Here is a 22,142-nt window from a genome sequence, read left to right on the forward strand (position 1 = left end):
CAAAGTCTGGGTAGTGGTTCAGAGGAACCTACCTCCCCAGCAAATGTAGACAACAGTAATGATGGTAATATGGATCAAAGTATTGATAATATTGTTGTAGATTCAGAAGAGGAAAGTGAGACTAATGTAACTGTCCCCACTGCCCCTCTGCCTGCTCTAGCACCTCAAGCTATGTCTACTGGACCTGTGTCAGGTCCCACATTAAGTCCTGAATTCATTGAACTAGAAAAAATGAGGCTTGAATTAGAGTTCAAAAGAATTAGTGCCCAATCTGAACAAAAGCACCAAGAACTAAGGCTCAGAGAAATGGATCTCAAGCATGAGCTAGAGATGAAGAAACTGTCTGTTGCAAATACTTTTCTCCCCGGATCCTCTAGGAGTTCAAGTCCCAAAAGACCCCGGATGCCTAAAGAGATTGTGGGTATGTATTAACCTAAATTGGATGTGTTGGATTGGTTGGCTATGTTTGAGTATAATCATGGGCTCTAGGACATCACAGGGAATCAGTTGCTTCCTTGGTTGTTCTCTAGGCTCCCCCCTGTTGCATCTGATGTGGTAATGGAGTTGGGGGAGGTGGATAGGATGGATTATGAATGTGTGAAGCTAGCTTTAATAGCTAGATTTGGGAAGACCCCTTCCCAGTACCTTAAGAAGTGTAGGACCCTCAAAAAGAATGATGGTACCCCTTGGGCTACCTGGGTGAATGAAAGTTTGAAGAACTTAGAGGGATGGATTAAGGGTTACAGAGTGAACACTTATGAGGGAATGAGAAATCTTGTGATGTTGGAGTCAATTTATTATGCCTGCTCTCCTGAGCTCAGACAGCACTTAGCGGATTCAAAGGAAATAGGTCCTAGAAAGCTAGCTAAGGCTGCTGACTTGTGGGTGGCCAACAGGGCTACTCTCAAAAATTCAGGGGTCACTCAGAGAAAGGATGAGGGAAAGCAGCCACCAAAAGTGAATCCAGAGAATGCTAATACCTCCCATACCAAAGAGGGCCACAAACAACAAAATAACCAGGGTAAGCCACCAGGGAAACCCCATCAGGCTAGTGTACCCTCTGGTCACAAACCAGAGGGAGGTCAGAACAAGCCACCATTCCAGAGAGCATTTGGAACATGCTACCTCTGTGGGGCAACTGACCACATCAAAGGAGATACCAGATTTAAGGGAAAACCTGCATGGATCAGCACAGTCTCCTTAGCCTTCACTCCTGAGGAGGAAGTCCAAATGGCTAGTGCTCACTTTGAAGTCTTTGCTGAAGAACCTTTGGGTCTTCAAACAAGTGTATCATTAGGGTCCATGGGTCTGGTTAGTAATCAGAATAGGAGTGTGTATGACTCCATACCAGAAAACTCAAAAGTTTATTACATGGACAGTGTTCTTGTCAATGGCCAGGATACTCCTGCCAGGCGAGACTCTGGGGCCAGTAGAACAGTAGTGGATGAAAGCTTTTTCAGGCCTGAGGATGTTGCTAAGGCACCCAAATGTCCCACTAAGATGTCTGGAGGCCCTGTCAAAATGGTTCCTATTCTACCAGCCCTCATACAGTGTAACAACATGACAGTGATGATTCCTGTCAGTGTTTAGACTGAGGTGCCTGGGAGAGTCCTGTTGGGGAATGATCTATAAACTCTAGGAGTAGTATCCAGTACCCCCAGGCCTCCCAGTATGGAGACACAGAACCTAACTAAATTGGCTAGAGAGGCCACCTTAAGGGACCACTCTAAGCCTGTGGGAACCTCTACTGAGAACCCCACTACAAGCCCTGGTGTTAGTACGTTGACCTCTAACCCAGGCACATTTCAGGCTAAAATGTTAGGAAATGGGAGCCCGAACCAAGCTCCATCATTGTTCCCCCATTTTTAGAGTCTGTGACTCCCCCCTGCTTCTGAGGAAGAGGTGGATAGACCAACTGGACCCCTACCTAGGCCTAAGAGAACTGGTAATTCTCAGTGCTGGTGGAAAACCAGAAAAGAAAAGTCTAAGGCCAAAAACCTTCAGACTGTTGGACCTTCTACTGAAGACTCCAACTCAAATCCTAGTATTAGGAGTGAAACTCCTAAGGTAGGTGAGGTAAGATCTAAGAGGAATGGGAAGCAGATAGATTGCCTAACCCCAAGCCCTCCAACCAAGAGGCCTGAGATCCAACCTGCTCCCAACAGAGAGGTGGTGAGGAACCTTGGAGGCCCCTCTAGATCTAAGGGAATCATTTATAAGGACCCCTTGAAGAAGCCTAACACAGGTTCAGAGGTTGTACCAACTTCTGAGGGACTGGTCAACCAGATCCCCTATAAATTTAACAAAAAAGATGTTCCTCAAAGGGTTTGTAGGTCATATAGCTCACAAAGGAAAACCTTTGGTTTATCCATTGAACACAGGTCAAGGTGTCACCACCAAAATGCTGATAGTCTCTCTAGGATGTTTGTAACCGACTAGAAGTATGAGATTCATCCAGGAGTGGATTCAATCCTCCTGTCCCTTAGTCTGTGGGGGGAGGGGGTGTTAGGGAGAATTCTCTTATAAGGCTAATTTCCCATACCTAGTGAGTCCCCCAGCAGCTTTGCTGGATTTTTGGCCCTATTGTGTATACTCTGCATACTGCCCTACTCTTCTTGAGAGAAGTCTGACTGCTCAGCCACAGCTACCAGGTAAATCTGGGTGGTGCAGACTGCTACCAATTGGGTTTACTGCTGCTCCTGTAGTCTTAATCTTTTTGCAGTGTTCCCCAAGGGAACTGCACAGGATTCTGCCTAACACGGGGTAGTTGCAGCAGCCGTCATTCTCTCCGCTTCTCTTCGGTTCCTTGTAGTTCCAGTGGCGACTCTGACTTCTAGCCCAAGAGACCTGCCTTTTATGCACAAAACCCCCATTCACACAGCCTGGCTGTCAATCACGCAGCAGGGGGGTTGTCCAGCCGGGACAACCACCTCAGCCAATCGTGGCAAAGTGCAACTTGGGTTTCCTAGAATACCCTGTGCAGGGGGTGACTACACCCCTTCCCCACATTCGGTCTACCTAGACACCCAGGCGCCAAGAGGAGGGCTTCTCTGCAGAAGCCCGGCAAAAGACGGTGAACAAAGAAGGCGAACCTAGTTTGCAGCGTAAAGTAAAACACAAGGACTTTAACAAAAAGAAATGGCGAATAAACCCAACCAGAGCCAAAAGAAAGACGATTTGGTCAAGCGGGTTTATGCTTAAAGCCGCTAAAATAGCCAAAAGCATTACCTCGTTTATCTAATATAATCGCGGTAGAAAAGTTAGGGTAGATACCACTGCCACCAGCCAAGTCTAAATGTTAAAAGAGCGAAACAATCCTCAGGGAGGTACAGACAAAAAAGGGGTACAGATTAGCCCTTTCCAGTACTCCATGTAAGATGGGGTGTACTGGGTCTGTGGCAAAAGTGACTAGGTAAAGTAAATGCCAACTTTACCTTTCTCTGAGGGACAGTAGTCGGCCCCAGCGAAATTGAGTCAGAGGGCAGTCTTAAAGACAACCCTGGGTTACTACACTGAAGGTGCTGTGTAACCGATACAAGAACAGGGGCACCTGGAGTGGTGTGCACCAGTGCCCAAGATCACACAATGAGTAAAAACACATAGGCCAAAACACATGTAAGAGTGGAAAAAGGATGTACACTCTTACCAGGTGGAAATAATAAACTCCAGGAAGCTGCTGGGGGACTCACTAGGTGAGGGAAATTAGCCCTAGAAGGAGAATTCTCCCTAACAGTTACAAATGCCATATCCTATCATATCATATACATATTTTTACTATTTTTGATTCAGGGGGCTTACTAGCTTACTACGGGTTAGCCCCTCTCTCTAAATAATTACTTATAAGTCCTGTTCTGTAGCGAATCTAATGTTGAAAATGGTTGATCATACTGGATCTAATGAAGATCTAACAAATGACATTCATTTTGGCCCATATTTTGATTAAGGGGGGCTGGCTGCCGGTTAGCCCCCTCTTAATAATTGCTTATAACTCCTGTTCTGTAGCAGATCAAATGTTAAAAATGGTTAATCAAACTGTGAGTAAGCAGTGCCATCGATGAGTTTTGCCAGGAATCTGGTGTTGGAGATTGGCCTGTAGTTGATTGGTAGGAGAGAGTTGAGGGATGCTTTTTAATCATAGGTTTGAGAAATGTACAGTTTTGAAGGCATCCGAGAGGTTGCCGGACGTGAGGGAGTCGTTGAGGATGGATCTCGCCAGTTCTCTTGCACAGGTAGAGATGAAGATTTCTTTGAGGAGCAAGGCGGGAGAGGCATCACGCGGTGAGCCGGAGGGTCGGTTGCCTGATAGGAGTTTTGCAAACTCCTCCCTGGGGTTGAAGGAGCAGAAAGAAGGGTTTTCGGGGGTGAGGGTGTTGGGTCAGGTATAGCAGATGTAGAGCAGGTGGACAAGAGGGCAGGCAAGTTTAGTGTTTATGGTGGCTGTCGTGTCTAGGGCTGTTTTGTGGAAGTGTTCAGACAGGGAATTACAGGGTGTTTTTGAAGGAGGAAGTCAGGCGGTGTGGTGCAGGGCGGCTGGTGATCCTGTGGAGCTCTCTGCTGCCACTCTGTCAGTTCAGGATCCTTATATTGCGGTAGGCTTTTTTGGCATTTTTGATCTGATTTGTAGTGTCTGTGGTGGCGGGCGAGTACTGCTTTGCTTTGCAGTGTTCTGGAGGCTCGCCATTGGTGCTCAAGGGAGCGGTTATGTGTTTTCAAAGTCTTCAGGAGGGGGTGAACCATTTCGGTGTGGGTCCTTTGCGAGAGGGAGCAGAATTGGAAGGGGATAGGGGAATGAGGGAGTTGTTTAGCCAGAAGCCAAAGAGTTCTAAGGCTAGCGGTCTAGTTGTGGTCTGGAGTGATGGGAGGGCACTTAGTAGCGCATCACCCAGGTCCGGTAGTACCTTGACCTTGTTCCAGCACTTGACCTGAGATTCGGGGGGGCAGTGGTGTGAGGGTGGAGAAAGGAATGGCAGAGTTGTCTGTCCAGATGAGGGGTTGGGGGTGGATGTGGAGACGAGGTTGGGGTTGCTGAAAATGGCATTGATGGTGTGGCCTGCAGTATGTGTTGGTCCTCTGATATGCTAGATGAGGTTGAGTGCCTCCAGGCTGTCGACCAGTGTTAGATTCATGGAGTTGTTGGGGAGGTTGAACCGTATTTTAAATTCTCCCAATAAGGTGGGTAACTAGAGTGGCTGCCATAGAGTCGCATAGGGTATTGGCAAGGTGTCTGTCATAGCCCGGGTGTCTGTAGACCAGTAGGAAGATGTGTGAGAGAGTAGGCAGGAGAGAGGTTTGACTAGGAGGGATTCACATTTAGCTGTGCTGGGTTGTGTTTCAGTGGCGGTGATAGCGATGTGTGGTTTGTGCAGGATGGCTACACCGCCTCCTCTGGAAGGTCTGTTGTGTGCGATGAGTGAATAGACAGGTCGGAATGCTTCGTGAGCGATAGGCTTGAGGTCGTCCGAGAACCAGGTTTTGGTGATGTTGGATAACATTGTGGTTCTCAGAGGTTAGATCAAAGATGCTGTTTGTTCTTGGCTATGGAGCGGGCATTGAAGAGGAGGCAGGTGACTTTGTCAGAGGTAGAGGTAGCAGTGTTGGTGTTGAGAGAGTCGGTTGGGGCAGGCACTGAGATAGGACAGGCAAAGTTGCTCGGGGGGTACTGTAGTGGGTGCGTAAAGGGGCGAAGGTTGCTAGAAACTGGGAAGAGAGGGCGGGCAGTCGCATGTCTTTGACTCGGTGGTGGCATGGGATGGGCAGATTGGGTTTTGGTGAAAGGCTGGGAGGTTTGGGGCGGGAAGGTGAGGGGTGGTGGGTAGTACAGAGGTGTGTGTTTCGGGGTTGTAACAGGAAGGTGCATGGGGCCTGGGAAAGGGGGGAAGAAATGGGTAAAAGGGGAGAGAACTGGGGACACCATATACACTGAGGCGGGTGGGAGGGGGAGGTGGGAGTGTGGGTGGGAGAGGGGCTGGATCGAGAGGTGAAGGGTGGGTGGGGTTTGCAGAGTAGAGGGCGAGGGTCATCGTCTCCCTCTGAGATTTTTGAGCTTGGGTGCTGAGGGAGTGTGTAAGAGGGTGGGGGTCTGCAGGAAAGGGGGTAGAGGCGATAGCTTGGGAGAGGGCAAGACACTCCACGCTCAGTCAGGTGAAGGGGCTTGCCAGGGTAGGCCATTTTGGGGTGGTCAGAGTGCTGGAGATGGCGGTTGGGCAGAGCTCACCGGGGGAGGTGTGGTCGGGCAAGTTGGATGGAGGTAACGCCGGGCAGGGGCAGGATACGGGCAGGGCTGTCGCAAAGCCCTGCGATTCCTCTTGGATGGTTGTCACGACAGAGTGGGGCAGGGCGAGAGTGTGTGTGAGGGAGGGTGTCAGTTTGGAGGGGGCTGGGGGACAGTCTCCCCTCGTGTGAGGGATGAGATGAGGCTGGTGTCTGTGGTCTCTGTCTATGTCGCAAAGGAGCGATTGTCGGGCAGGGCGTTTCTCTGAAAGAAGGCACAAGGGTTGTGCTGGCGGACTGACCATGTTTTTTGGAGCACCAGAGAGCTCCTCTGGTCTGAGAGTTGGACGGTGGGAAGCTTTGGGAGGGGTGGTTACTGGCGGGGGAAGTGGAGATGGGCCTGCAGGGGGCAGGGGGCAGGGAGGGAAAGGGCCTCCTTCGCAAAGTGTGATTTGCAGCGCTTTCATGTTGCTACATCGGTTGTTAGCAGAAATAATCTGCCAGTACTGTGTAAGGACACAAAACCAGTATTGTACAAAAGGACAATACAACAAGGTTTCTTAACTGGGTTGAAGTATTATTCTGTCGAAACTTCCAATGTCACCTTAGTCGTTTCTGGGAGAGTTGGCCAATACTTTCATACTCATAGTGGTAAACGTGTTTGATTTAAGCTACGTTCTAATATATTTTGCAGCAAGCTATCGCAATACGAAGAAGTGAGCATCCTTTCCCCTCAAGCCCAGAGAGTGGAACACCTGGGGACCTTAGGCAATGCACCTGCTTCAAGGCTGGATACACTTGCTAATTAAGATAACAAAAATAGCAATGCCGTTTGCTTCCCTCCCTGCTCATTACGCTGCGAGTGGCAAGAGAGAACGTTTATGGAACCGTTCGTCTCATATCTGCAGTGCATAACACTAAAAGGGCACGAAAAGAGGACCCTGGACAGATCAGGGACATTCGTTTGGTGTTCCTCAATTTCGGGCTCATCGTAACGCCTTCAAGCGTGAAAAAATGCGTATCGTTCGAGGAGATCTTTCTAAAAACGTTTTGCGTCGCTGCTCGCTGCAACGGGCTGAGAATTCAGGTGCATTTTTCAGTGATTTCGGTCTGCTCCCTGCTGCTGCGGATGATTTCGGATTTCATTTTGGATAAATCCAATTGTCTAAAACCCTCACTGGATTAAAGGAATTGGAAATCAAACAAATGCAGTGCAAAATGACACGAGATGCACAGATAGAGTGCTGCGGGAGCAAGTCAGATACGCGATGGATATCTGCTGTCATTCTGCCGGCCCGGATTAATCTGCTGATGCATTTGTCTATATAATGGAAACAACGAAGGGACAATATCGACAGTGCACGAATGATTGCTTGCTAATATTGACCCAGTCAGGCCATACCTATCAGGACTTTGCCTGTCCAAATAACCGTTTGAAACGCAGCCAGCAACATGGATAAGAGGTACTAAATGGAAAATTACCAACAGGGTTCTAGATGGACTAGGCAGACGATCCCATCATAGATACTTAAATAGGACTTATCAGGCAATCGCATGAAAACATGCGTAGGGTTCCGTACTCAAATGTGTGGGCATCCCTGAGATAGGATGCAGGAGCGTTTGATGATGCCAGCAGTGCTCGTGGTGGCGTTGGTCGTGAATAGCATTCTTGCAAAAAGCACCAATGATGGAGGCGTTGTCTTCTTCACAGCGTTTCCAACGCCCCACCCTCGCTGATTACTCGGGGTCTTGCCAAACTGACATAAGCCAGGTGATAATGGGCCAACCTGTGCTATGGGAGGGACTTGAAGCAAAGCAGCAAGCTAACCAAAGCACCTCATCCTCGGAGGAAAACTCGTACCCAGGGATGCACCGTCTAATTCTGGAGATCCTGCTCATCACCATGTGCGGTGGTGCCCTAACAGGTATTCAGGCCCTTTTTTTCTATTTCGTTTCCAATTGCTTAAAAATTAAGTTCTTGCCAGGTAATATTTCCTGAATACTAACTCCATCCCATCATCGCCAGGCTCCACTCCATCGTGATGAACACATCTGCTGCCATTGCTCCTTTACCAACACTATTCTAAGTCATCCCCATCTAGCGCCAACATATTTCCAACCACCTATCTCACTTCTGCTCAGCTTTCCCACATCCTCTGTCCCTACCATCCCACCAATCGACATCCCCATCACCCCACCCCACATCCTCTGTCCCTACCATCCCACCAATCGACATCCCCATCACCTCACCCCACATTCTCTGTCCCTACCATCCCACCAATCGACATCCCCATCACCTCACCCCACATCCTCTGTCCCTACCATCCCACCAATCGACATCCCCATCACCTCACCCCACATCCTCTGTCCCTACCATCCCACCAATCGACATCCCCATCACCTCACATCCTCTGTCCCTACCATCTCACCAATCAACATCCCCACCACCTCACCCCACATCCTCTGTCCCTACCATCCCACCAATCGACATCCCCATCACCTCACCCCACATCCTCTGCCCCTACCATCCCACCAATCGACATCCCCATCACCTCACCCCACATCCGAAGTGCCTACCTTCCACCCTCTCACTACCCCATCCAATTCACTTAATTGCCTCTACATGTTCCCACCTTTCTGTTCACTCCTACATCCTACCCTCCCACCACATCCTATCCACAGGAATCCATTTCCCCCACTCTCCCACCTCACCCATTTTCTCCACCTCACTAAAAACTGCCCCTTGCCTGCCACACTCCTACAAGCATCCACAGGTTGCCTTCTCCCCTACTGCTCACTTTCTTACACCAACTTCACATGATTCCCCTCCCCTCAACCCTCCACCTTAAAGCCATCTCCCAGCCACTGAGTTTACCAAGCCTTACACGCTTTCCACGAACTGTGTTCTGCTGCAGAATCCACTACCCTTCCCCACCGCACCCTAACACTTACCGTTCCCACAGACCATGCCCCTATCGCGGCAACCAAAACCATTTTCCCCGCTGCCCCAATACCCAGCTCCCCACTCTCTTGTTACAGGTCCTCCACAACTCCCTCCCCCCACGACCTTTCCTACACTACTTACTACCTGTGTGACTTTGGCTTTAATAACTCATGGAGTCCCCAGGAAGAACCAAGGGTTTTTATGATCAGAATCAAAATGTTTAGAGTGTATCGACTGTTCTCATGAGTAATTTCAGAGTATTCAGTATTATGCCAGGCAGTTAGTCCCATTTTAAGACAAGTGGCCCTGCTCAGTGGAGAGCCCTGGGCTTGAAATTGACAGAGAGGTTTGCTAAGTATCGCCCCTCTGTCCCTCTCTCGTCTCCTTTGGCAAATTCTCCCTAACCCAGGCATCCCTGACCCAGGAAATCTCGAGCGATCGGTTACCCCAACCATCTAAGGTTTTCCTTCAGTTAGAAGTGATAAGCAAAGGCCATTGTCTTGTCTATATAATCTCCCTCTGGGAATATCTGAATTGGTCCTACACTATCTATGATGTTAATGCAGACCCTCAAGCCCCGATCTCCTTTCTACTCTCTTCCCCCTTCTCTTCTACATCAGACTCCACCCACCTTCTATCCTTCAAACATCTCTATCTTCCTTCTCACCGCTGTCTCTCTCACCTTCTTCCACCTACCTCCACCCACCTATGTTACTACCTTTCCCATCTAACTATTGCCCCTAATCCCCTCCTCCTCCTCACTACTACTCTCTCCTTCACACTGCTATTCTCTCCACACAACTACTACTCTACCTTCTCCACGCTACTGCTACTCTCTTCCCCGAACTCAGGGATACAGTGCCCTGCTCCCCCTTACACTACACTCACTCTCACTGTTCTTACTCCCATTCTCTCATGTACCCTCCTCATTGCACCCCACGCCTACATCCCCCTCTACTATCCTTACTTTCACCTAACACCCACTCCCTTGCATTCTAAGTAATACTACTTCACTCACCTGCTCCCATCTCCCACGCTATCTCTATATTTCCCGCCCCCTCACCTTCTATACACCACCTCACCCTTTTCCTACTCGACACTACACACAACTGACAGTACTCTCTCTCACAAATACGTCACCTGCACTTTGCTTAAATCCTGCCAACAATTCTCCAGTACTCTGCTCCTCCATCCAATCCTGTTTGGTCTCTTGGCCCACCTTCACCTCATCTGAACTCGCCCGACTAATCCACACTCTGCCTCTCCTTCTGTTTCCTTTTATATGGTGGTGCTAGTGCCTCTGTATCACCCCCCTCCCCCACTTCTATTGGCTTCCGCACTCTTCTGACTCTCTGCACCAATTGGTTTCTTTTTTTCCCCAGGAGTTGTGTTACACTGGTGGAAGGCTTTGAACCCCTTCTAACCCCCCTTTCCACAGCACGTTTTCTTTGATGGAAGTTTCTGAGGACTTCCCTGCTGCTGCTCTGGCATGCTGTAGGTCTGGAACTTCATTTTTTGCTGTTGTGCTGAGTTTTGTGATTTTCTGAGGGACTGGGTGCTGTTGAGATGGGCCTCTGTTTTCTCCTTCGCTTGATTCTGGTCTGGGTTTTCTTGGTAGCTCCCAGGGATATTCTGAGAGTTGTGGTTCTGAAAAATAAAAATGGGAACACGGGCCAGAAGGGGTGGTGGGATGCCTTATGTAACAAAGAGTGGCACCGTTGATAACATACAAGGCACATGTTTTTTGTTTCGGGGACTGGAGAACATCCAACTCCCAGTTTGTGTATCTCGGTCAGCGCTGGCTTTTGTTTTAGTCAGCCTGCTACCCCAGGTTGTGAAGGATTCCTCTAACAGGGTCCTAACCCCAACCCTGTCACAGCTATCTTTGTTTCGATGGCATATTTCCGCATTTTAAAGCCCAAACACAAAAAAGACCATTTTATTCTGCCGTTTTTGTGTTGGTTTTAAAATGCCGAAATATGACATTGCCCCTCACAAAGTGACCCCTTCCCTGCCCACACCCTCTCCCACTAGTTGTTTGCTTAATCAGGAGGGTTTAACGCCTTCGAATCCGCCTATTTCTCCACTCACAACCCCCTTCCCAGCACAATATACACTTACTGCATACTCGCAAACACACACACACACACACACACATACACAGCCCCACATTCACTTACCCGACACTCCCGCGACTTTCAGCCCGCAGCAGGAGCGTGACTGTTCGATTTAGAAAGACCTCTCTGTGCGGCCACAGAGCTGTCTTTCTAAATCAATCTTTTTTTTCTCGGTTTTTAGAAAAAGGTATTTTGACCTAATACCCAATCTCCACCTATCTTCATACCTTAACTCATGTGGCATAGCCAGAGCTTATTAAAAGAATGCCAAACAGACAAAGCAGCAGGGAATCACGGCGGACACTTCAATATCAGTCTGCACTCCATGGTGGAATCCACTCCCCCAGACACATCATCTTCCCTTTCTCCACCTTTTCCCCTCCCTACTGACACCCCCTGGAGCGCCTCTCCTTCACCACAGCCTCCTCTTACATAATCAGTGCACTGGTACCCTCTTGATCTCCTTTTACTTCAACAACCTTTATAACCTTGTGTTCTTCTCGACTCTGAAACACCATCCGTCATTCCCGCCTTCCCCCTCCTCCTCTCACCTGACCCTCACTCACCCTCTCCTCATCACCTATAATCATACCACGTTGAGTCTCCCTCACACATCTCATCTGTAGCTATATCTACATCCCCAATCTCGCTAGTTCCTCATTTCAATCTCTGCCCAACCCTGACTCCTTGTAATTTACCTCTTCTCCTCTACTCCTTCTAACTCCTCTCCTCTTCACGCCTGCTCACAACATTCTGCTCCCCTCTTAAATCATCCCTATGCCATTCACCCAAACCCCTCCTCCTTGCATCTAATTATCCCCCAGCTCATACCTTCTTCATACCACCTCGGCACACCACATTTGCCATGATAGCCTTCTGCTACCCATTCCATCTGCTCAATTTAACAGACCAGATCTAATGTCCCCTCCCCAGCTCCCCTACACATCGTAGCTCCTCTTCTACTCCTGTACCTTACATGTAACCCATGGGTGAGTCCCCTTGGTATAGCGCTCTGTTGCTTTCCACTTTATACATCCATTGTATAAATACAAATTCCTTTCTCCTCTATCACCTCACATGCTGCACCACACTGCCTCTTCCATAAAAATGAACCCTTGCAACTTTTCTCCTGCCCAGCCTCACTATCGTTTCCACCAGATGACTCATACCAACATCCTTGCCAGCATGCCACAGAAACACAACAACCCACCCAGCAATACACTGACCATCTTTCTGGTCTGGGTGGGGGCTGCAGATCTATACACCTTTCATTTTCAGTTTGACATCCCCCACTTGTTTGTGGTGTAACAGGAAGTTCACTGAGGACCATGAGTGTATTCCACCTCCTTCTCACTAGTATATGCCCGCTAATCCACCACCCACCTCTTTCCCACAATTCCCTTAGTCTCCTGTAGGGAGATGGCCCTTGATCCTTCCATCCTCCTTCCTGGTTCTCATGATGACGTCTTTCAACTACCGGCATTCAGGGCCACAGCCTCCAACTCTTTCTGCCAGCACGGTATCCTTTCTAACCCCTCCTTCTCTTCCTGGACGTAAACTCCAGTTTGCACAAAACCTCTTGCCTTCATTCTAGAAATGTCCATTTACATTACCCTCCCTTTTTCTTCCCTCTGAGAATGATGAATCGTTCTTATGCCTCACACAAATCCCCTACTCGGCTGCTAGGGAGGAAGCCTCATCCCACCTCTGCCCTGGCAACCAAAGCCTCTGGGCATCTGTTGTTATATCTGGAGGTCTTCATGGGACCTCCCCCTCCCCTGATGTACCTGTCCCACATCCACCCTGTCCCTGTTACTCTGCAACCAGCCCAACAGGTTGCTTTGTGCTGTCTCCAGAATGCAACTGAGGGCAGATTCAGGTGCAGGATCTCCTTATCCAGTAAACCCTGGCTTTGTATTTGTCACTGAAATCTTGTTTTCCAAGACTAAACCCAAGTACTACACACACATTTCATACAAAATATAAGCCTACATCATAGCAGAGGTGTCAGATGTATTGTAAATATCTACAAGGAGGCACTGACTGAAAGTCCTAAACTGTGCCATTTTTTTGGTTCGATTTAAAGAATTTTCCGGAATAAGCCTGTAACCATTGCATTATCCAGAATACAACTCTGTGATCTACCCCCGAAAAGTACTAGGTACCCCAAGGCCATGGTACCCCAAAGGTGTCCTGTCCCCTTTGCCAGTAACTGTACACAGCTAACTGCGTGATCGGCACTAATTGATGGCAGTCTATAGTGTACAAGCATAACTGTAGTTTTGTACAGCTGCTGCACCCTTCCTATGCCCTTACTGGATATCGCCACAAAAAATCCAGTACCAAATTTGTATTTGTTTATTATTTATAGAGCGCACTGAGCCGTCAGGCATCTCTGCGCTTGCAAAATGTTTGGGTTACAGGAACATAATAATTAGGTTACAGGTACAAAGAAATAGATACAGAGAAAATACAATGTACAGTAGCAAACAGTGAGGAATTAGAAGCAGGTATGATAATAAGGAGAACGGTATGAGAATAAAATGTACAAGTGATCTATACATAGTGGTCAGTTCAAGGTGAGGACATCAATGGTCACTAGTATGTAGCCAGAGTTTGACATTAGTCTTGAATGAAGGGAGGGAGGGTAATGCTCTTAAAGGGTTGGGTAAAGTATTCCAAAGGTGTGCAGCCAGGAATGGGAAGCTTGCGCCAGGTGTTTTTTTGAGTTTATAGTTAGGGATTTTTATACTATTGGTGTGTGCCCTTCTAATAGGTCGATCAGATGTGTGTTTGGTAAATCTCTCTGACAAGTAGATGGGTGCCTTGTTGTTGAGGCATTTGTAAGTCAGGTTAAGTGTTTTGTACTTAATTCTATCCTTGATGGCTAGCCAGTTGATTGAACGTCTTTTGTCCGAGATGTTCTGTCCTTTTGGGATGCCTAGGGCAGTTCTTAAGGCATTATTTTGGAGAGTTTGGAGTTTGTTTGTGTTGTGATTACTAGTGCCTAGGTAAAGTGCATTGCAGTAATCTAATTTTGATAGTATTAATGCACATGCAATTGTGATGCAGCTGTCAGTGGTCAGGAATGGTTTACATGCATAGATTAGTTTGCACGTGTAGCTAGTTGCAGAGGCTGTGGCATTTACTTGTTTGTTAAGGTTAAGTGCTGAGTCTAGGTAAAAACTTCCTTGGCGACTTTGATCTGGATACCATCAATAGGAATGGACTCGTAATGGTATGGGAGTTTACTCAGTCTATTGGGCGAGCCTACGATTAGGAGTTTGGTCTTTTCGTCATTAAGACATAGACCATGAGTGGCCGGCCATCCACGTTTGCATGATTTGGTAGATTTTGTTGATGTGGCTTACATCTTTGTCATAGTCACCCTGAATAGAGATTAGGATCTGGGTGTCGTCAGCATAGTTGGTGTATGAGACACCCAGATATTCGAGTATGTCGAAGAAGGGCTTTGTGAATATACTGTACAAAGTGGGGGAGAATCAGGACCCTGGTAGCACGCCGCAAGTGATGAGTACAGGGTCGGCTGACGAAGAGGGCGAGAAGACTCTTATAGTTCTGTTGTCTAAAAAGGAGTTTATCCATGTGGCAGCTTCATTGGAGAAGTTGGCGGCAGATTTAAGGTGGTTACATAGAAGTTTATGGTCAACCAAGTCAAATGCTGTGAAGAGGTCTAGAAGCAGGAGGATAGATATTTCTCCTTTGTCTTTGCCGTCGGTTAGTTATATCTATGTTAAAGGCTGAGGCCATGCCCCTCAAGGCTTGAGTGTGGCGAACCCCAGTGCTTAGCTAGCTGCCATTAGAATGGAGTTTGATTAGAAGCCAAGTGTTCGTTTTGCTCCAGATTCTCTACATAACTGAAGAGTCTACAACCATACTTTGTCAAGCAATACAAGTTAAACTTATGGATGAATCCATGTGGGTAGACAAAGCTAAAGGCGCTGTGCTACAACAAGCGACCAATGATCTGTGAGAACACTGTCAGAACTCTGCAAACCTCTAATTGTACCTGCACTGCAACCTCTGGACTACTGCTGCACCTCCAGGACATGGGAACTACCACCTATGCCTCCAGATAGGCTGTTGCACTCTCCAGCCTCAGCAGTTAATCTTTGCTATGATCCAGCATTTCCTTTAACATGCCGAATTACCATTTTCATCAACACCAACCTGCCACTGTAGTGTTGGAGACCAGAACCAACACTGTTTACTACTATCCATTCAGGGCCTAGAACCATTGACCGGTAGCAGTCAGAACTATCTGGACAACTATTCTCATGAAGTGCATCTCTGTCTTCAAATCTCTCTGGAAAAGCATCCAGATAATTCCAAAAAGGCCCCACTCACCAACATTGGGCTTAGCACTGTGGGTAATGCAACATTAGGAGCTACCTTGTTTCCTTCCTAAAAGATGGTCTTGACTGCTCAGGCCTCACTGCAACTAGGTAGCTGTCTGCCACTCACCCGATGGACCTGCCACGTCCCGCTTCTGGCATGTGCAAAGGCGACTCCGGGACCATCTACATGGACATCCCGAGCTCGGTCTTTCTTCCTTCCTGGGGGCAGCCATGGCATGCGCAATGCGCATGTGCCAGGTCTCGGGTGCTGCCTTCCATGCATGCATGGTGTAGGCAGCCTTGTCTGCTGCCAATTCTGACCGTGAGAATGGGCACGGTCTGCCTTGATTCAAGCATATAAAATCATTGTGATAACCGGCCTCGATGCGTACCAACCTCTTTTGGTAATGTGGACACGCTGCTGAGTTTGAGTTCTCCTTCCTTGTCCCTTTGTCTGAACACTGCTGTCTTTTCCATATTGCAGCCCTTGCCTTTCTACCCTGCTGGCCAGCCTGGTTACTGTTCCCTTCTTTCCTGTATCTTGTCTTTGCTGGAAACAGTATTCTGCTGACTACCTCCATTCTATTGTGATATTTCAATTATTTTTCTCTTCTGGCACTCGCGCTCAGTGTTTTACACTGCCTGGCACCATGTTTATTGTGGGGAGTTTATGTTTGGTGGTGCTGGGGAACTGCTTCCAGCCTCTCGCTAGTCATCACCCTCTGGTATTGAGTCAGGAGGTGGACTCCCACAATTAATTATCTACCGGACCTAACGGACACCACTTCCCATCATTATCTTGGACCGTCAACAACACCGGATGACAGGTACACGGGATTTCGAAGGGGCCCACCTTGTCAATAGCCTAGGTAAGGATGCCAATTAGTGTTCGAGGTTGTGTGTTTAAGAGTTTCAAAAGATGCAGATATGTCAAGTAGTAAGAGGGTGGTATAGGTATTGTTGTCGGCATTCATCTTTAGGATGTCACATATGGAGATCAGCGCTGATTCGATTCCTCCCTTGTCTCTAAAGCCAACCTGGGATTGGTCCAGCAGTCCATTGGATTCCACGTGGTTGAGCAATTCTTTGTACATGTAGTTTTCCAACATTTTTGCAGAATAAGGTACGTTTGATATCATTTGCAATTGGCATGGCCATCTGATTTTCCTGCATTGTTTTTAAGATTCGTCTGATATAGGTGGGTTTGCATGATTTTGGAACAATTCCGACTGGAGTGTTAGATTCATTTTGGGGTGCAAAGGGTTGGCGTTGTAACGGTGAGTAGCTGTGTGCAGACATCTGGAGGGTTGGTTTCTTTTAGTAGTTTGTTGAAAGTTTCCTCAGTTATTGGTTTGAATTGGTTGAGAGTGGTGCCGGTAGCATGGCTCTAGTTTCTGGTAGGGTGTTTGTGTTTCCTGTCCATTCATCTTTGTCCTGTTGGATTGAGTGTATTTTTGTTCTGAGATTGTCTGTGATTTTGTTGCATAACATCTGTGAAGGTATGGTACTATTGCTGCATGAGGTAGGTATTTTTATTTCTTTGATAATCCTATACATTTCCTTTAGTGAGTTTGTTGCTGATTGGATTATTTCTGTGCAGTTTGCTTTGTTGGCTTTTAAAACTGCTGCTTTGTACAGCCGTATTTGTCGCTGGTACTTCATTTTGTCCAATTGTGTGTAGTTTTTTCCTCCATGATTTTTCTAGTTTCAGGTTTGTTTTCTTAAATCCTTTCAATTCCTCAGTGGACCGTATTGCTGCTTCTTTTTTCTGTGTTGTTTTTTGGCGGTTTTTAAGGATGGCAATTGGTTTGGCGCATTAGCGATCCATGTGTGGAGTTTGTCTTCAACGTTCAGTAGGGAAATATCGGTTATGGGGTTTTCTAGACTGAGCTTTTTCCAGTTTCCTTTGGTTTTCATTGGTTGCTTTACATTTGTGGTCAGTGTATTAGTTAGGATTCTGACGGTTAAAGGGATAATGTGGTAGTCGCTCCAGATGGTTGGTGCCGGTGGAGCGCTAGTGGAGAGTCCATCCCTGCAGAAGATTGCATTAAGGGTGTGTCCAACTGTGTGGGTGGTTCCATTCACTATTTGTTTGAGGTGGAGAGTTTGCAGGTGAGTGTTGAGGGAGTTAGCTGTAGGTTTGTTCTCTCTCAAACCAGATGTTGGGATCTCCCAGCATTTTGGTTGGTTTTGTTTTTGGGTGCTTTTTTGGTGTTGTTGTGGAAGAGGGTTGCGTGAATTGTTTGTCCTCCACGTTGAGTGAGCATAGGTGCATCTAAGTTTGTGGAGGAGTCGCCTGTCTCTTCTTTGAGAGGTTCCAGTAGATTGTGTGTGGGTTCGGTCTTTTTTGTTTGATTGTTGTTTGATATTCTGTTGTTTAAGTAGTGTGTTTCCCAATGTCTTGTTATGAAAGGTATGAGGAGAACCATCTTTGGTTCCGGAAGCACCTCAAGACCTTCCTTTTTGCTTCTGCCTTCGCTCCCCCTCTCCCCTGCTGATCTGTTCTCTCTTGGCACTGGCACCTGGCCAACCTCTGTCCTCCGGGCCCAGGTACCTGCTCACCCTGCCAACCTCCCGCACTGCCTCCGGACCACCCCTTGCACTGGGGTCTGTATCTGTACCCATACAGTCGCCCCCCCTTTTCTTCCTGCACTTATCAGACCTACTCTGTCTGCTGCCTTAAACCCAGCACTTGCCACTTGCTGGCTGCACTACCACAGTTTGTTGCCTTTATTATTTATTTATTTATTTTTCTCCTTTGCTCCGCACTTTCCACTTCTCCCCCCTTCCATGCACTTTTCCCCTCTCCCATCCACTTGCGCGTTCTCAATGTCACAGGGCCTAGTAAGATTGTTGTTTTGTTCTCCTCTGTTCCCCTCCCTTGACTTGTCGCGCTCTGAAACACTTGTGTACTAGCGCGATAGAAATAAAATATCAATATCAATAAAAAGGTGTGGTGTGTAGGGGTGGTGGGTTTGAGATTAACCCCAATTACTGAAGTCGTCTCTGGTTTGACGTTTTCTGCGTTGCAAGGTTCTGTATTTTGGGGTGGTAAATTCCTTTTGACTAATCTAACAGAGCTTCCTATGATGTCACCTTGGTACTCTTTTGTAGTTTATTTGATTGCTGATCTGATTGGTTTGTAGGTGGGAGAGGTAGATTGTGATGTATGAGGTATTTGGTCTCGTTTTGATGGGCGTTTCAAATCCTGTAATGAGGATTGATCATGATTTAGGGGTGTTGTAAACTCTGGTTGGTGGGTCCTAGTGTTTTCTGATAGTATAGGGTTGTTTTCCTTTCTTGCTCTGTTATCCATTCTTGTCCCTTTGGCTTTCTTTTAGCAGAGGCATCGCTGTAGTTATGGGAATGTGTTAGTAAGCAGGCGACTATGGGCAAGAGAGTCTTCGTTAAGTCTTAAAAGGCAAGTGATTGTACGGATAGAGTCCTAGCTTGTTTGTTAGGTGTGCTAAGTTTGTTGTATCAAGGATATTGGTGTGAGAAGTTGTTTGCTCATTTGTCAGTGGGTGACCTATTCTTTCTGGCAGAATGACACAAAGAGGGAAGTATTTAGGTGGTAGAGTTTGTCAGACTTTGTGGCAAACTATAGTGCAGAAAAGTAACCGTGTGGGCAACTATCGCTGCTGAAAAATTAACTGTGTGGTAACTATCTGTTGGAAAGCCTTGCACTGTGGCAGACATCAGCAGGTGCTAACACACATCACAGAGGCAGAAATATAATACAGGGAATCCTCCCATTGGCAGTGATAACAGGATCGCAGATTATTATAGTCAAAGGGATTCTATAGAAGGAAATATTCATAGTGGCTAACTATCAGTGTAGTCAGCCATCAGAATGGCAAAATATCAGTGTGGTAAACTGTCAGACCCACAGATTATCTGTGTGGCAAAACGCACCGTGGTAAGCTAACCTGTTGGAAAAATATCACAATAACATCATTTTGCAGTGGCTAAAACATTCCAATTGATGTGTAATTTAAAATATTTTTGTGGTAAACCATCAGTTTGGCAAATTATCAGTATGACAAACTAGCACTGTGGTAGGTTCACCTGTTGATAAGACTATCACAATAGTAGAATGTCACAATGGCTAAAACATCATTTATGAAGAGTGTTACTTTGCCAGGTTATTCAAATAGCAGTGTGGCATGCTATCAATGTGGGAAAACGATTGCTGTGGCAAGCTAGCAGAGTGGTAAGATAACCTGTTGGAAAAATATCACACTACCATAATATTACAGTGGCTAAAACATCTCAATTGCAGTGGATTACACTGGCAGAGTAATCAAAAGTGTCAGTGCAATAAATTTAAAGTGTTGCAAACTAAAAATATGGCAGGCTAAAAGAGTGGCAAAATAGCAGTATGGTAAACTAACCTGTTGGAAGAATTTTAAAATAGTAGAATTTCATTATGACTAAAATATCACATTTGCAGAGTGTTACTTTGGTCGAGTAATTGAAAGTATTGGTATGACAAACTATCATTGTGGCAAACTATCAATGTGGCACAATTTCAATGTTGCACTCTAGCAACATGGTAAGCTAACCTGTTGGGGATAATATCAAAATACCATAATATTGCTGTAGCTAAAACATCTCAATTGCAGGGTATTACTTCGGCCAAGTAATCAAAAGTATTGGTGTGGTAAACTATCAGTCTGGCAAACTATCAGTGTGGCAACTAACGGCGTGGCAAACTAACAGCGTGGGGAGCTAAACTTTTTGAACAATATAGCAGTAGTAGAATATCACAATAACGAAAACATCGCATTTGCAGAGTGTTACTTTGTATGCGTGGTCAAATAGCAGTGTGGCAAGCAATCTCTGTGGGAAAACTATAAGTGTTGCAAACAAGCAGCGTGGTAAGCAAAGCTGTTAAAAAAATCACTGTCGTGGAATGTGACAATGGCTAAAACAAATGCTCAATTGATTGGCGTCTAAGAATGCGTCAAGCTTCTGATCTCTTGTTAACTATAAGAAACATCTGAGTATGGGTAAACAGATAAACGCGGTATCCGAGTCTAAATGAGTTCTACATTTTGGAACATCGTACTCCAAGGATAAATCAGATGTATTTATGCAAACTCTCTTAAAACAAGGAGATAGCACAGAATATTGGATTGACGTTGCCCCTGAAATCATTTTGGAAATTATTCCAGGGGCGAGTCAGTCAAGAGCCCCTGGCCCAAATAGAGTGTCTTTTTAAGGACTATCCCTCGGGCTGGGCTTCTATTCTGTCACTCCTATTCCAGGACATTGAAATAAAATGCTGCTTCCTAGTTTCCTGTAGTATTTCCTTTATAATACCAATATATAAGCAAGAACCCTGCTTAAAACCCAAAAACTATCGCCCCATATCGTTTTTAGATGCAGTCAGTAAAATCTTTGCAGCAATTCTGCTAAGCCATCTGGAATCCTGGGTAGTGAATGTGGGCCAATTGAGTAACTGGCAAACGGGTTACAGAAAATCGCATGGAACCACCCTAAACGGATACTTTCTTAGTATCCAAGAACTGGTTAAGGGTGGTAGATACAAATCCATCAACTTGGCAACGATTGACCTCAGCTTGCCGTTTGATTTAGTCAGCCGAAACTTCATATGGTTGAAACTACATCAATGGGGGACACTGTAAGGAACTCATGGTGGCAACAGTAAAGACAGACACAAGTGATCACAGTTCAAGGGTGTTTATTAAACTGTATAAGGGGTGAGAAAAATGCCTAATCTAAACCTAAATCTAAGATGGGAGCAAGCTACGACCATCAAATAATAAGGCTGTCATAGTGGCATCTTGTCCAATAAAAAGGGCCTAGACTAAAAAAAAAAGATTGCAAATCCTTACCGCTAAGTTACAAAGTAGTGTGGGATAATGTTCACCAGGAAAGAAAGAAGTGTTCACAAAATGATAAGTCAGGATGGTATGGCAGGGGTCTCCCTTCCCCGCGTTTTTAGCACGGCCCAAGGCGGGACTCCTGAGCACAGCAGACGCTCACAGTTAGTTTCCAAAATATCAGGGCCTTCTGTGACCAGGTCTCTTTCACACAGTCTCTTGCCTCAGAGGACCGGATGTATCAAAAACAAAAACAAATAGTTCCTTCAGTACATCGGTAGTCCCTCTTCACACTGGGATCACCGTCTGCTGGGCTCCGATCCTTCTCTCAGTATCATAAACAACAAACCAAAGTTCCTTTCAATACATCTTCACGTTGGGCGATTAATCTTCGCCTTTCAATCTCCCTCACCCCGGCTTCTCAGTATTAGCCTCCCTCAGTCGGGTCACTACGGCCTTTCATTCGCCATATCACCATCTGGTAACAGTCAAGCGTCTCAATGGCTTTTTAAACAACCATTCACTGTGGACATCCCTCAGCTGGGTTCACGCTTGTCGACACAATGTTCATGGGTATATTTCTATTCATCTTGATTTGCCGGCATCCCTCAACCGGGTTCAGGTTTGCCAAATATATCACAGTTCACTTAGTTTCAACACAATG

General features: G+C 46.6%; 1 protein-coding gene across 1 annotated transcript in view; it reads left to right on the top strand.

Annotated features, from left to right (window-relative positions):
• Nucleotides 1–7,109: 7,109 nt before the first annotated feature.
• Nucleotides 7,110–22,142, top strand: part of LOC138468463 (5-hydroxytryptamine receptor 1F-like) — a 333,504-nt gene continuing 318,471 nt past the window's right edge. The window contains exon 1 of the mRNA XM_069608999.1: nucleotides 7,110–8,135. Coding sequence (XP_069465100.1) covers nucleotides 7,895–8,135 — 241 coding nt within the window. The 5' untranslated portion in view covers nucleotides 7,110–7,894. The remainder of the gene's footprint in view (nucleotides 8,136–22,142) is intronic.

This window comes from Ambystoma mexicanum, chromosome 4q (genome assembly GCF_040938575.1).
Source record: "Ambystoma mexicanum isolate Mex_15411 chromosome 4q, UKY_AmexF1_1, whole genome shotgun sequence".
Classification (NCBI taxonomy): domain Eukaryota; kingdom Metazoa; phylum Chordata; class Amphibia; order Caudata; family Ambystomatidae; genus Ambystoma; species Ambystoma mexicanum.